General features: G+C 42.2%; 1 protein-coding gene across 1 annotated transcript in view; it reads right to left on the reverse strand.

Annotated features, from left to right (window-relative positions):
- Positions 1–16,185, reverse strand: part of LOC130928555 (zinc finger protein OZF-like) — a 31,586-nt gene extending 15,401 nt beyond the window's left edge. The window contains exons 1-2 of the mRNA XM_057855253.1: positions 15,766–16,185; positions 6,054–6,164 (exon numbers count right to left, since the gene is read on the reverse strand). Of these exons, the coding sequence (XP_057711236.1) occupies positions 6,054–6,164; positions 15,766–15,799 (145 nt within the window). The 5' untranslated portion in view covers positions 15,800–16,185. The remainder of the gene's footprint in view (positions 1–6,053; positions 6,165–15,765) is intronic.

Consider the following 16,185-nt stretch of genomic DNA (forward strand, 5'->3'; position numbering starts at 1 on the left):
TAGGCCTTGTTTGTAGCGTCTTTTGGCAGTTTTTTATCTCGCGGCAGGAGTTGCGATGAATGTTTACTCTGGGTCTGTTCCTCATTTCGTCCTAAAGACCGCGCTGACTCCTTTTTAGTTCCGCTTAACTTAGCCTTATTAAATAATCGGAATATGGATGTTTGTAAGTCGTTCTCGAATATTTAGCGGCCTAACCGCGAATAATCTAAGAATCGGAAATTTCACACACCTTTAATTGTCAAACCCTTGATTTGGTGTGGTTGGAGTGACCAGATGTCTGCCGTCACTGTGTTTGACACAGCATTACGCTCTTGTTTGTGCTACTCAGGGTCTGTTCTATACTTGTAGTTGCGCGTAATACGTAGGGTTGGAAATCTCTGGCATGAAGCCGATTGGATATGTATCTAGATTAGGGCTGCAGCTATCGAATATTTTAGTAATAGGGTAATCGACTAAAAATTCTATCGAGTAATCGGATAAAACATTTTTTTAGGTAAAGAGCATTAGGTAAAGAGCAATTATATATATACATGAGAAAACAAGACATTTCATCGAATCTTGAACCATTTTCAGTCAATCAATGTCTTTATTTTCTATGTATATTGTTGAAAACAGCCAACAATTGAATCTCAGATGTAACTAGCATAAAAAAAAAAATAATTCACTGCTTTCACTCAAAAAACTTTTAGATCTTATTTAAAAAATATATATACACAGTATATACAGTGCCTTGCAAAAGTATTCGGCCCCCTTGAACCTTGCAACCTTTCGCCACATTTCAGGCTTCAAACATAAAGATATAAAATTTTAATTTTTTGTCAAGAATCAACAACAAGTGGGACACAATCGTGAAGTGGAACAAAATTTATTGGATAATTTAAACTTTTTTAACAAATAAAAAACTGAAAAGCGGGGCGTGCAATATTATTCGGCCCCCTTGCGTTAATACTTTGTAGCGCCACCTTTTGCTCCAATTTCAGCTGCAAGTCGCTTGGGGTATGTTTCTATCAGTTTTGCACATCGAGACACTGACATTCTTGCCCATTCTTCCTTGCAAAACAGCTCGAGCTCATTGAGGTTGGATGGAGTGTTTGTGAACAGCAGTCTTCAGCTCTTTCCACAGATTCTCGATTGGATTCAGGTCTGGACTTTGACTTGGCCATTCTAACACCTGGATACGTTTATTTTTGAACCATTCCATTGTAGATTTGGCTTTATGTTTTGGATCATTGTCCTGTTGGAAGATAAATCTCCGTCCCAGTCTCAGGTCTTGTGCAGATACCAACAGGTTTTCTTCCAGAATGTTCCTGTATTTGGCTGCATCCATCTTCCCGTCAATTTTAACCATCTTCCCTGTCCCTGCTGAAGAAAAGCAGGCCCAAACCATGATACTGCCACCACCATGTTTGACAGTGGGGATAGTGTGTTCAGGGTGATGAGCTGTGTTGCTTTTACGCCAAACATATCGTTTTGCAGTGTGGCCAAAAAGTTCAATTTTGGTTTCATCAGACCAGAGCACCTTCTTCCACATGTTTGGTGTGTCTCCCAGGTGGCTTGTGGCAAACTTTAAACGAGACTTTTTATGGATATCTTTGAGAAATGGCTTTCTTCTTGCCACTCTTCCATAAAGGCCAGATTTGTGCAGTGTACGACTGATTGTTGTCCTATGGACAGACTCTCCCACCTCAGCTGTAGATCTCTGCAGTTCATCCAGAGTGATCATGGCCCTCTTGGCTGCATCTCTGATCAGTTTTCTCCTTGTTTAAGAAGAAAGTTTGGAAGGACGGCCGGGTCTTGGTAGATTTGCAGTGGTCTGATGCTCCTTCCATTTCAATATGATGGCTTGCACAGTGCTCCTTGAGATGTTTAAAGCTTGGGAAATCTTTTTGTATCCAAATCCGGCTTTAAACTTCTCCACAACAGTATCTCGGACCTGCCTGGTGTGTTCCTTGGTTTTCATAATGCTCTCTGCACTTTAAACAGAACCCTGAGACTATCACAGAGCAGGTGCATTTATACGGAGACTTGATTACACACAGGTGGATTCTATTTATCATCATCGGTCATTTAGGACAACATTGGATCATTCAGAGATCCTCGCTGAACTTCTGGAGTGAGTTTGCTGCACTGAAAGTAAAGGGGCCGAATAATATTGCACGCCCCACTTTTCAGTTTTTTATTTGTTAAAAAAGTTTAAATTATCCAATAAATGTTGTTCCACTTCATGATTGTGTCCCACTTGTTGATTCTTGACAAAAAAATTAAATTTCATATCTTTATGTTTGAAGCCTGAAATGTGGCGAAAGGTTGCAAGATTCAAGGGGGCCGAATACTTTTGCAAGGCACTGTATATATATATATATATATATATATATATATATATATACACATACATACACATACATATATTTCTTACCTAAAAGTGCCGTTACGTTTGATAACACACTTAAAAATTAAGATTTTTTCCCCACGTGTTTCAATTGAATTTCTATTTGTGTAAAGCCATATTTAAGTTCTAGTTAAGTTTTAAGTTCGTCTAAACTATAAGTCCTGATAGGATTTTGAGTTTTTGCAGTGTTCAACATAAATGTATGATACAGGCTGTATTGGAGCACATTAGGGACCAGTGCTATTTGGTGTTTTATCTAGCAATGACTACTGAGCTAAAATTGATACTTGGCATTATTAAGTTTTTATTTTACACCCTCATCACTCCACAACGCTATGTTATGTTAAAGCCTGTATGTAAGACACGTTAGCCACGCATCGACAGTGGTCATAATTAATAGAAAGCTAGCACTCCGCAGGGCTAACATTACGTGATGTAGTGACGGCAACGTTAATTTATTAGCACTTCGCGCTCCACTGCTTTAAGATGGCAGCTGTTTACTAACGCTGCCCAAACGCGGCCGAGTCTGTCATTTCTCATTTAGTTCAACTTACATGTGATCTCTATGAGATGCATCAGACGCTACCTACTACTAATGTAGCATCATGCGGGCTAGTTTTTATCAACGTCGATGTCGTTTGTTGTGGCTGTCGGCTGCAGTAAGTTTTTTTTTCCCCCTTCTTCCTCTCCGCACATCAGCGTGTTGTCCTGAATTAAAAGTAGTCCGAGCAAAACGTGATGCTTAGAGCTGTCAATAAACGATTACTCGAGGTGAATAAAATTACTCTGATCAGTTTTTAAACTCGAGTTACTCGAGTATTCGTTTCAGCTCTAATCTAGATACACCAGTTACGATTCGATTAAAAAAAGATACATTTTTAATGCCGAGCGATTCGATACGATTCGATACAGTTTAAGAACGATACGGTTCGATACAGATAGTAAACAATGGTTGTGTGTGTTCGTACAGTATTTTAAACATATAAAAAAAGACCACATTTCTAATAGCAAAATTGAACAACAAAATTTCATACCAATGTTACAGTGGGGAGAACAAGTATTTGATACACTGCCAATGGGAAAAAAGTGGGCGAGCCAATGGGAAAACCCATTGGCAGTGTATCAAATACTTGTTCTCCCCACTGTATGTTTTATTTTTTTATGAAAAAAAAATAAAGCTTACTATATGACCGTCATTTTGTTGGATGGGATAGATAATAAAACTCCAGTGACAGACAACAATAAAGTGCAGTAATTTAATTACTGTATTTGGTGTTTTCAACACAATAGGTAAGTAATTTAAGTGCAAACTTTCAACGTAAACATCTCACAAGCAAAAAATATTATATGCAGCAGCTCTGGAAAAAAAGATGTAATTACTTCAAACAAAGCAAATTTGTTTTCATAGAAAGAATTCTTTATCTGCAAACAATAGTCACATCGATGCTGTGGCGCAAAACTTACGTCGGTTCACGAGTCCATTGCACAGCTACAGGATGCAAATCCACTATATTCGACTGAAAGACCTTTTTGTAGTTATGAGAAGGTACCATATTTGATGTCTTTTTTTCTTAATTTCAATTCACCTGTCCTGTTCAGCTGTTTGACACAGAGAATGGAAGTCTAAGTGCCCGGGTTGTCTGAACAGTTTTAATGTTTCACATTGAGAGTCTGATGTATTCCCATTGTGATCATTCAAAATACCTTTTTATTATGACAGGAAGGGCTTATGGGGGACAGAAGAAAAGCAACACAAGAGAAGAAAGAAACACATACACAAACAACAACAAGAAATACATAGAACATCTAGATTAATTATTCATATGCTAGTGCCATCGTCAGCGAGATGTATTTCTGGTTTACACCATGTGGGGGCCTATTGGCCAGTGAAAGAGGGGGACGGGGGTGTCTATAAGCTAAGTGATTGAAAGAGTGTACACATTTCAGTTCTGTGATCTAGGACCCAGTAATCATGTGAATCTCTTATGAATGTAAGCCCGTTGGCGACCAACCTTACGCTGCCCCATCGCCAATCCCGGCACCAGGACCCCCAACCCAAGCATTCCCTACCGCATCCAGCAGGGGAGGCCCCCTACCGCCAACCCAGGGCCATGGCCCCCACCCAGCCAGCAAGGGGAGGGAGGGCGGGCGGGGGGGTTTTGGGGGGGTCAAGCGCAGCGCGTCCCTCCTCCCGCCACCCAGCAAAGGAGCCATCGTCCCCCGGGCGACCTGCGCACCCATCAACCGGCCTTCAGGGATGGCAGGAGGGGACGCACCACCAACCCCACGTCTGACCCCGCCCCCGCCCGCCCACCCGGGCCACGAGCCGCAGCCCCCGAACCGGCACGGCACGCCACGGGACCCCCAGCAGCCCACCAAGCCCAAGGCAGGGCAGGGCCCCCCGCCGGTGCAGGCATCACCCCGCTGATACACTGGCGCCCAGCCAGCGACCCGCGACAGAGCGCAGGGCAGATTTCCAGTCAGAGCAGGGGAAGGCAGAGGCAGGAGAACGCCGAGGAACTGCCACGGGGCGATGCAAGGTCCCTCCCACTCCCGCGGCTGGCAGCCCATGCGGAGGGGAGGCCACACCCCAGGACCCACGCCATAAAGAAAAAGTGTGGGACCCACCTACCACCCTATTACTGTGGCTGCCAGGTTACCAGCTGGCAGGCATCACCCAGCCCCGTGATGGGATTGTGAGGGGAGGGTAGTGCAATGTGTGCATTAAAATAGGAGAGCTTGGCTTGGGGCAGTGGGACCGCAGCATGGAATTTCTGCCCAGCCGCCCGTCCCACCGCCCTTTGCCGGAGCTCTCCTGTGGAGTATGATGTGTGTGGTGCGTTTAAAAAAGGAGCAAGGACGGCGGGGCCTGTTGTGAGGAGGCAACCGTGAGGTACCCCCCCCCCCCCCCCACCCCCCAGCAGGTCCCAACCATCCCACAACCTTGGTGTGTGGTGCATTAAAAACAGGGGGGAGCCGGGCCGGGACTGTTAAGCCCCGTCCCAACTCTCCCCGGAGAAATGTATGAGCATGTAAGTGCCAGGGTAAAAGATATTTACAGTGCCGAAGTGAGAAGTGAGTGAGTTAAGAGGCAGGCTCCTGCGGGCGTGGCCCTGTCCACCAACACCACCGGCCGCAGGGCGGGAGAAGCGTCTGGGCCCCGATCAATCCCCGCCCCAGATCACCCACGGCGCCTCCGCGACCGCCCCTCCCCCAACCCACCGAGCACCCACCCCGCACTCCGAGCACGCGCCACGCCGAGCGCCGGCGACCAGGGGACGTCCACCCCACCGGTAAGGGACAACAAGCCCCACCCAAGGCCCCGCGGGCCCCAAGAGGCCCTGTCGACAGCCCCGCTGGAAGGGGGGCAGCGGCAGCCGGCGCGGCCCAGAGAGACTGACAGGGCAGACCACGGGGTCGGAAGCACACCCCCCACGACCCGCCCCGGGGCCAGGAGGGCCGCGTGGTACGACACCAGAGGGCACCTCCCCGGCACCCGGTACAGGAAGAAGCGGCTCCGGCCGGGCGGACCCGGGAAGGAACCATGGCCGCCGCATACACCCCCTGGCCCCCACCCCAAATCCCCCTCACCCAGGCCGGCTGGGGAAGGGAAAACCATATTTGATTTCTGCCTCATCTTAAGAAAAAAAATGCTTGGAATGACCTTGAATGTGAACGGACTCTTCCTCCTTGATGTATGGCGATTCTTCCTCCTCCCCCTTGATGCATGCAGACTCCTGGTGCTCAAGACGAGGGGCTTGGCTAACATATAGATCTGCAAGACCACAAACAAATCTTATTTCTTCATTTGCAAACTTGTGTCCCAAAAGTTGTTTTCTGTTGGAGAAAATTCCTCCTTGCCCATTTTTTTGTTTATTCGTGTTTTGTTGTCATCCAATCCAACACAAATGAATTCAAAGTGCTTGACACCACATTAACCCTTAGATGCATAAGTGGGTCAAAAATGACCCGGTGAGGTTGTTTTCTTGAAATATCCTCAGAATGAAAAATTGTTATCAATTCATATTCCAGGTATTCCTCAAAAAACATGTTTTTGATATACTGCCATTCAAATTTTTGATTTTTTTTATACATTTGAAGAAATTGACATTTTTGTATTACTACCCTAAGCTTCCACAGGTGGGTCAAAAATGACCCACATGCATTTTCTATGGAATCGAATGGGAATCTTTCATTCCTATCAACTTTGGCTGTCAGGAATAAATTTACCGTGGGCCAAACAGACTACTTATGTAAAAAAGTGACATCCCTTAAGAATATTATTTTACACAGCAAGAGCTAATACGTGTACTGTAAGTATTATGTCCATATAGTATTTTGTCTGTGTCTTGGATAGACACAGGATACATGACTCTTTTTATTATTATTTACCACCAAAGTAATCTACTTCATAACTACCTAGCTAACTTAGGCTAGGTTCATACCGCAGGTCCTAATGCACATTTTGGATTTTTTTTGTCAAATCTGTTGTTTTGGCGTATCCATTCAGACTGCCATTGTCCATTGAGCCTGTTCAAGTATCACACATGCGCTCTAATTCGCAGTCCAAAATGTGCTCAGCCAACTGGCCCGCATGCGCAAGAGCATTGGAGCAGAGAGAAAACCGAGCATTGTCAGGCTTATCCTCAACGCGTTTCATTTTTTATGACTGTTGTCAAGTCCGCTCCTTCCTCAAAAGCCACCTTCAAGCTAGGCGCTAACGCTAATGCACAGCTGCACCGCTACTGTAGCACCTGGTCCCTCTCGCTCTTTGCTGATTATAACTGCTGCATGAATTCCAATTTGGAGGACTTGACAGTTTGGACCGCCGCCACATTCTGGAAAAATGTGGCCCGGATGGGATTTTAATCACATACAAAAGTGACCTTGATCGAATTTGAAATGGTCCCCTTTAATGCGACTTTTCCCGTTCAGTCGAGTCGGAAAAACACGAAAAAATCGGATTCAAACCTATTCTAGGTTAGCTAAAATTACTGTATAAACAGTGTGTGTGTGTATTTATTTAAACAGCTACATATTGATCTATTGAAAACACTACTGTTATGTTTCCTTATCCAAAATGTCATAGCTGCTAGATTTACAGTTGAAATGGTCCTACAGATATTGGATGATGGAAAGGCAGTGACAGGGTTGGACTCAAGTGTCCAAAATTTCTAATGATGAGGACCCAGACTATTGTTCAGCTGGCAGTGGCAGTTGTCCACCTGGAAATCCAACTTAACAGGATCAATCTGACTCATAAGATTCCACTTATGTGTCCTCTGTAGAAGAAAGTGTCCAAATCATGGCCAACAGAATGAGTTGGTAGGGCTCTTACTAGAGAGAATTACCTCCCACCCAGGGCAGAACACAGAACCACAATATCCTCAGAAATTAGTCAGTGCCTCCACAAGGGCTTAGCACCGCTGTCTCACCAAAAAGATGCATGAGAGCTTTTTTTTTTTTTTTCCCCAAAAAATGTTAATTGAAACATAAAGATATTTGAAGCACGAAATCATTATTGTGTGGCCCTAAATATAATACTAATTAATATACAAGTGATTATTCTACACCAAAATAGCATAAAAACACATTTGTTCTAATATGGGTCATTTTTGACCCACTTATGGAAGAGTGTAGGGTCCAGTAACTTGTGCATGTAAGGGTTAAAATCAGAAAGACATCAACAAAAACAGTCTCATGAACTACATTAAAAAGGAATAAAGCATAAAAGAGCCCAGGCCATATATTGCTTATGTGCGTAGAGCAGCAAATGAATGGGTTTTACATTCTGAAATGAATGCCTAAAACATTGCAAAACTTCAGATTCGACAGTTTCCATTTTGAATTTAATCCACGGAAAGTGAAAATAAATCTGCACAGGGCTCACAACTCTAACCCGTTGAGCCAAGACTGCAACAACTAATTGATGATTAAATCTGTTGCAGGGTTATAGCACCATTTCAAAAGTCAACTTGAATGCTTTTTAAGACCTTCAAAACATAATTTAAGACCAAAACATGTTGCGACAATTTTTGAAAAAGAAAATAATTCATTTTATTACACTGTAAACACTGAGGTGCTGGCATTTTTCCCCTCCCATGTGCGACTCGACGGCTTTGTATGGCGATCCAGATGGGCAAAAATTAAATACATGATTAAAATGTCATTAAAATGCTTCTATTTCAATATTTATTTTTCAATTTCAATATTTATCTATTTATTTACATTCTTATTCATATATTTCACATTTTATTGATTTCCATTTTGTTTATTTCAGCATTTATTTATTCCAACATTTATTTATTTCACATTCTATTTATTTCATTCTTGCACTCTTGTTCCCCCATACTGCGTAAAATAAAATGATTTTTTATTTTACCTTCAACAAATGGCAGTGATTGCTGTGACGAGCTTGTTCAAAAACAAATAAAACAAAGGACTAATCCGACTAGTGATTTGTGTATGTCATCCTATAGTGGTTGCCCACCATTACAGGGGTGTTTGCACACCTATAGACCCCAATCATGTCACGTCACAACTCCGTCCCCCTGACTGGTGCCGCCATATAGTCCGTCAACTCATAGTGATTACATATTACCGCTACGTACATTCCTCCTATTACTGCGTGTTTTTCTGCTTGTCTAAGGAATCCCAGCTTAGTAAACGAACCCAAAAACCTTCCTGACACAATCGTTAAAATTGATTAATCAAAATGGTGAAGGCATGTGTGGGCATTGGTTGCTGTAACAGAGAAGATAAACGGTCATTTTGGTAGTTGCTGTGTGCCCATTGTTAAAATGGCAAATCTCGAAAGCAGCACGGTTTGTTTATCTCGGTCCATGATGCGTTTGTGTTGACAGCCGTCAGACAGCGGCGAAAACATCAATATGATGCCAACACGGTCGCAGACATCATCAGATGGAGACTACGAAGTTCGTCGCCACGGTCGCGCAGCAAGAAGGTGAGCGCAACAACAGGTGTTGTGCCGAAAAATAGCCGCCCAGCGTGAAATGTCCCCCCTAACGGGACCGTACCATGAATATGTTTTATTTTACTCTGCTTGAACTAATAAATGTCATACCTGTGTGATTGTCATTGGGATATGGTCGTGAAAACCTGTAGACTAATACATTTTTGTTCAAAGATGGTTATGTGGCCCAGTCAACGATTTGTTCCTCTAATACACTACACATATTTTGTGTAATTTAATTATTTAAACTAATCTTACAATCGTAAATCCATTACTGTAATGCGTCCATAAAAACATTTGATGTTTTCACGTCAATAAAGTGTTATAAATAAGCGCTCCCGTCAGGGGGGGACATTTCACGCGGGGCAGCTATTTTTCGGCACACACCGGCCCGTTGTCGAACCGCCGATCAAGTTTAATTTTACAATCATGACAAAGGTGACGCTCAGCTGCCAAAATGTCGTTTTAAATTCGGGCCCGTGCCGATTGTGGGTACCCGACTCCTCATTGTGACATAAACTGGGGTATGATTGGAAATTTTGTGGTCTCAGGACGAGCTCTGACGCACAGGACGGGACCGGACGTGATGAAACATCGGTTTGGGCATCAAATATGGATCTGGCGACTGAATCGACCGAAGCTTTTCCAAATAACGGCTTTTATGCAACTCATCCAATGAGTTTACAGTGTCTGAAAGCACCGGGGCTTCCATAATTTGCAAGTGAATCCCCCCTTTAGAAACTACAATCATTGACAATACGGAGACACAATGACAGACAATATGGCGGCACAACACAGCGATCACGTGATTGTGTGACGTTGGTGATTGGGGTCTATACCACTCCAACGTCAGTCAATGAAGTCACCGCTACACCATAATAAAAGCCGCCGCGTCTTGCAAATGAAATGGTTGTTTTATCTAGATTTATAAGAGGCATTCTAATTCATCATTTTTAATTTGTATGATTGAACATGACGTCTATCTGAATATATTTAGCTCATTATTTATGCACTATTTTTTCCAGAAGTTGTCTGAAATAGCAATCAAATACAATACTTAATATTGACGTAACGTTTAAGTTGTTAATGGCGTGTCTTCGACCCGAATCGTCGCGTGCTAGCAAAGCATTTGTTCGTTGCCGACGTCACTGATTGCAATTTCAGATGAGTATTTTGGAAAGATAAAAGTTGTCAACGTACGAGGGTCCGTTAATTTACTATTAAACTATTATTGTTGTGGTGATATTGTACGACAGAGAATTAAGGCCAAATAAATTTAAAAAAAAAAAAAAAAAACGACTAGATTAAAGTCGTACTGTTGCTATCACAAGTCGTGTTATTCTGTAAGGGTAATATAGCTGTAAGCCGCTACTCACTTTGCATACATGTACCTTCGCTGAGAGCTATAAATCCGTCTTCATTATAATTTGATTTAGATGAGGCAAAATATTAGAAATTTCCTTATTTGTAAAAGATTCTAAACCACAAGATGCTTTCGACTTTTATTCTCGTACGATTAATTCGACATTTTTTCTGGTTTTTTTTTTTTTTTTTAATTATGTTGTTAATAAAGAAATTCTCATTCGTCATGAAACAATTTTGCCGCGGCACGACCTGGTGGGGCTGACCGCCTCCGATGCAGCACACCACTACCACCACGGCTTCAAAAAATCTTAGGATAAAACCAGCAATGTAAACAGTAACATTGGCTGCTCTTGGCTGAGTGCTGCGAGCGACGATGTCTTTGGACAGCTTTTTTTTACAGGGAAAGGAAAGGCCGTCCCGCCGACAACACAGTCCATTCTGCATAGTATGTGGCTAAACGCGAGCAGACGAGGCAACAAAACCAAATGCACTGAGAGCATCATACTTTGTGGCATCATGCCTGCGACCAAGTCAAGTTTTAGGAAAGGCCGCTGTGAAAAATAAAAAGTTTGCTTCCGCGCATGGAGACATTTCCCTTCACTTCATGTTCATTTTCAGCCCCTCCGTGCTTATTTTATATTTACTGTCATTTTCTCCCATGTATTGCCGGTGTTGTACTGAAATCTGAGATCTGTCAGAATCTGTGATGAAGGAAGGCGATGTTGCCGACAGCAACGACGATGAGTAAACGAAGAAGGCCACTTACGTTAATGGCGTAAACTGCCATTTGCTACGTAAATGAGGCAATACGCTCGCTACAAGTTGCCCAGGCTTATTTTCCCTTTCACGGAATAAACGTCATATTTAATCATGACGTTGTCATTAAGAATTTGTCTGCTTAAAAAAAAAAAAATCACATAAAAATTATGAATTTTTGACGTTTTGAAAATTTCTGCTTGAATAGATTAGTTTCTTGTGATATTGTGAAATAGTGAGCTGCAATAAATTATTCTTCTTCTTATTCCTCCTGACGAGGTAACTGTAAATATCCCATTCAATGAATTATATTTATTGTATGACTTTTGACGTTGTGAAACTGTGTGCTCTAATAAATTACATTACTGAATTGTATTTTTGAGATTATGAAATTATCCGCACTTATAAATTACTTTCATTCTATGAATTTATGACTCTTCCTTACTCACTCACGCATACACAATTTTTATTGTATAAGGACAATGATATAAATGTAAATGTGGTAGTTCGTGTGTGATTTCACCATTTCCCAGCCCATCGAAGGCTATTCCTTACTTAGTTGACATCCTCTTACCGTCATTTGAACACATATTTCCTCAAAACGACCTCCAGATACTATATTTTTATCGTCACGTTTTCTCATAAGTGCTGATGTGGCTGTAGGAAATTGTGATACCTCTCTATTGTGTCTAAGAACAATCAAGTCACTCTTAAAGCTCTTTGCTGATCTTCTGACACCATCCCTACTATATCTCCTCTCAACTGGACCCTCAGAGTCTGTATGTTTCATCATCACATATTCCGATAGGTGCAGATGTGGCTGTCTGAAATTGTGATTCTCCTCATTTGCAGGTGGCGCTTTAACATTGACCCTTGCGAAAGCCGATTAACCCAATTATCAGGGGGTCTAATTGAGAGGAAATGTAGTATGGGGTGGGGTCAGAAAATCAGCAAAGAGCCTTAGCGGTGACTTGGGCAAGAGCATAAGGAAAATACAGTGAGATCAATCACTGACCACGGCATATACATTTATGTCATTGCTCTTATACATTTAAAATTGTGAATAGATGTGTGTGTAGGGATGAGTCATAAGTTAAAAGAATAAAATTGTAAGTCAGACAATTCCATATTATTACAAATACAATACAGTACCTAATTTAGAAAGGCGCACATTTTCACAACATCAAAAGCCATACATTAAATGTAATTAATTCAATGGGATATTTACACAGTAACCTCATCATGATAAAGAATAATAGCAATTTATTACAGCGAACTATTTCACAATATCAAAAATTCACAAGAAACATGGAATTCTTTTAAAGCAGACATTTTCTTAGTAACGAGGTCATGATCCAATGTCATGACGTTTATACCGTGAAAGGGAAAATAAGCCTCAGCAACTTGTAGCGAGCCTCGTTTACATAGCAAATGACAGTTCACGCCGTTAGCGCAAGTGGTCTTTTCGATTCCTCTTCATCGTTGCTGTCGGTTTTTCTGTTGCCAACATCAATATTAATCATGAAAACATCATGATTAAATATTATGACGTTTATTCCGCGAAAAAGAAAATAAGCCTGGGCAACATGTAGCGAGTGTATAGCATCATTTACGTAGCAAATGGCATTACGCCGTTACCGTAACCCCGGTAACACACTAGAAACGTCAACGTCGCGTCAACGATCCCGCTGCGATAACGCAGTGAAACGCTGCCGTTAAAGTCAATCAGCCAATGCATACCAGTCGCAGTGCGGCCGCGTGTTGGACGCGTCCTAGAAGCGCTCAACGCGTCACACGCGAAAAGAACAGAAGAATATTTTATTTGACGCGAGACGTGGCCCCCCTGCGTCAATACTATTTGGTAGGATCGGGCAGGTCGGAAGTCACTCGTGTAGAAATACGGTGGATCCGGTCGATTTTCAAAATAATATGCAATCGTAACTTACTTTTCGAGTCCATCAGATCTTTTAATGCTGTGGGTAGAACGGGTCACAGTTTACTTGTTGTTGGTCTACTGCTGTCTTCTCTGCTACAATAATAACCGACACGGCAGGACAGTATCAACTCTGCTTTTAATTTCGGCGCATCAGTACTAAGCCTGAACGATATATATCGTTTAAACATCGCCATCGCGATGTGTGCGTGCGCGATAGACCCTACTCACCTACGTCACAAAATGACGTGTCGCTGTATCCGGCCGCCATATTGTACCTATTTTTTAGACCTATTCTCATTGTTTTCAATTAGTCGTGCAAGTTATAGAGCAATTCAGGGAAGCCCCGGTGTTATCTGACGCTGTAAACTCATTGGATGCGTTGCATAAAAGGCGTTACGTGGAAAAGCTTCAGTTTATCCATTCGCCAGATCCGTATTTGATGCCCTAATCGATGTTTTTCGACCTGCTGTCTTCGCCGTCTTTGCCTGACATCTGCTAGCTACCCTGATATTTACAACTATCTTGTCCACACAAAATCAGCCTATTCTCACGAAGGTTTGAAAAACTTTAAGAGCTTGGAGGCTTATAAATACTTCGTTGCTGGTTGGGTGAAACAGGTCCTCGTCCACGAAAATTCGGCAGGAATCTATCGTGTGCTCGGGAAGGTGAGTTACGAAATTTTCAAAAATCTTTTGTTCTTGCTAACATCCACTGTCAAGTCTAATGTATTTCATGTCATTTGTCAATGGAGCTAGGGCTTTTAATGTTTATATGGTTTAGCGATAGCACTCTAACTACATACACATATAATATGTAATAAATATGAAGTGCGATAGCACTACTCCAGATTGTCCCTAGTTGAATTTATTTTTTGGCTTTTGACCTCAATAGTGAAATTGTAAATTAATTGTATGACAACTGTCTGATTATCCCCTTATATATTTTCAGGTAGTTCATTCACAACGTCTGAGTGTATGTTGTCGGCGATTAGCCTAGCAATGATCTTAATTGTGGTTGTCAGCCCAAAACCCTCTAAATATATATTAAATGCATCTTACCAGATATAAAATGACTACTACATAATCTGTGGTAGTCGTTTGGAGCCCAGTTTTCTCGTCGAATTGCAGCAGTCAATCTCTGTCTCCTCTCCGGGTCTCTCGGAATACGGTAAAACTTCAAGTCTCTCCGTCTATCTTCTCTGTTTTTGCAACCGACCGCCACACACGACTTCACCATTTTGATTATTAATGTTAACGAGCAGAAAAACACGCCATAATAGGAGGAATTTACGAAGCGCTAATGCATTAACATGACGACTATACGGACAACATGGCACGGGGGCGTGGCTGTGACGTCACATGAGTAGGGTCTATAGTCCCATCCTGCCTACTGCCCGTAGTTAGCTGGGATACGCTCCAGCACCTCCGCGACCCTTGTTAGGAAAAGCGGCATGGAAAATGAATGAATGAATAAAATATAGAATGTAAATGAATACTACATCAAATTTGGAAAACATGAATACATAATAGCCCATATAAATAAAATAAATTGAGCTAAAACACCTGTAATTAATACGAATAATACACAAATCCTGCCACATTATTAAATTTATTAATTTCTGCGTGGTGCTTTATCTTGAGAAAAAATATCAATAAAGCTTAGAAAAATGTTCATAAGAAAAAAAAATGATTGAGGCATTTAATTTGTAAAATACATGTTAAAATCTTTGTCATTAGGATTGCTTTTTCCTTTAGCACATTACTTCTTTTTTCTTCTTTCTTTCAAAAAGAAAGCTGGCCAATATGCGGGGTCTGAAAGGCAAAGTGTTGTTGTTTTATTACCTTTAAATACCCGCTATTCTCGCGCGATCTTGCGATCCTCGCGTGAACCGATCGAGCCTCTCGTGAAACGCGTCCTATGGAAATTGACGCCGAGCGTCACTGGTGCGTTATCGCGAGGGAATCGTTGATTCGACGTTCACGTTTCTGGTGTTTTACCAGGGTAAGTGGCCTTCTTCGTTTACTCTTCGTCGTTGCTGTCGGCAACATCGCCTTCTTTCGTCACAGATTCTGACGGATCGCAGATTTCAGTACAACACCGGGGCGACATTTTTTTAAATTTTTTTTATATACAATTAACAGCGATAAGTGATGTCATGGGAAGATACGCCCCCCCCACACACACACACACACAGAAACGTTAACCATCAGTTAACTATGTAAAATGCGATTAAAAATTCGAATGCCTTGACAGCACTACTTTAAACAAGAAAAATGAATTCTCATCACCGGGATCGGTCTTCCGTCATGTACAATATACAGTACGTATCATCGAACGTGAACCAACCTTCTAATCTGTGAAGAACAACCTTTACGTGCATTATTTCGCACACAGTCGAGGGTTGCTGCTGTGGGGGCTCGTCTTTTACTCCACAAAGTTCCTCCTAGAACTTTACTGCAGCCGGTGTCGTTCTCGCTGACATTTTCCTGACTTGATTTCTGAACGATTGACAACGTGCCTTGCAGCTTTGTTAGCCGTTGGTCAGCTAGGCTAGGCTAGGCTAGGGTAAAAATGGATCGCAAAAAAATCATTGAGTGGTAAGACTCGAAAACTGACGTTTGAGTCCGTAATGTGGCTAATGCTAAACACGTCGTCGAGACTTCGGTTTAGTTAAGTGACTGAAACCGAGGAAAAACAAGCTGCAGACAAAGAAACACACGTTCCACCTTGGCCAGTCTTATCTTTTGCATTTCCGACCAGGATTGC

The sequence above is a fragment of the Corythoichthys intestinalis genome, chromosome 13 (genome assembly GCF_030265065.1).
Source record: "Corythoichthys intestinalis isolate RoL2023-P3 chromosome 13, ASM3026506v1, whole genome shotgun sequence".
In the NCBI taxonomy this organism is placed as follows: domain Eukaryota; kingdom Metazoa; phylum Chordata; class Actinopteri; order Syngnathiformes; family Syngnathidae; genus Corythoichthys; species Corythoichthys intestinalis.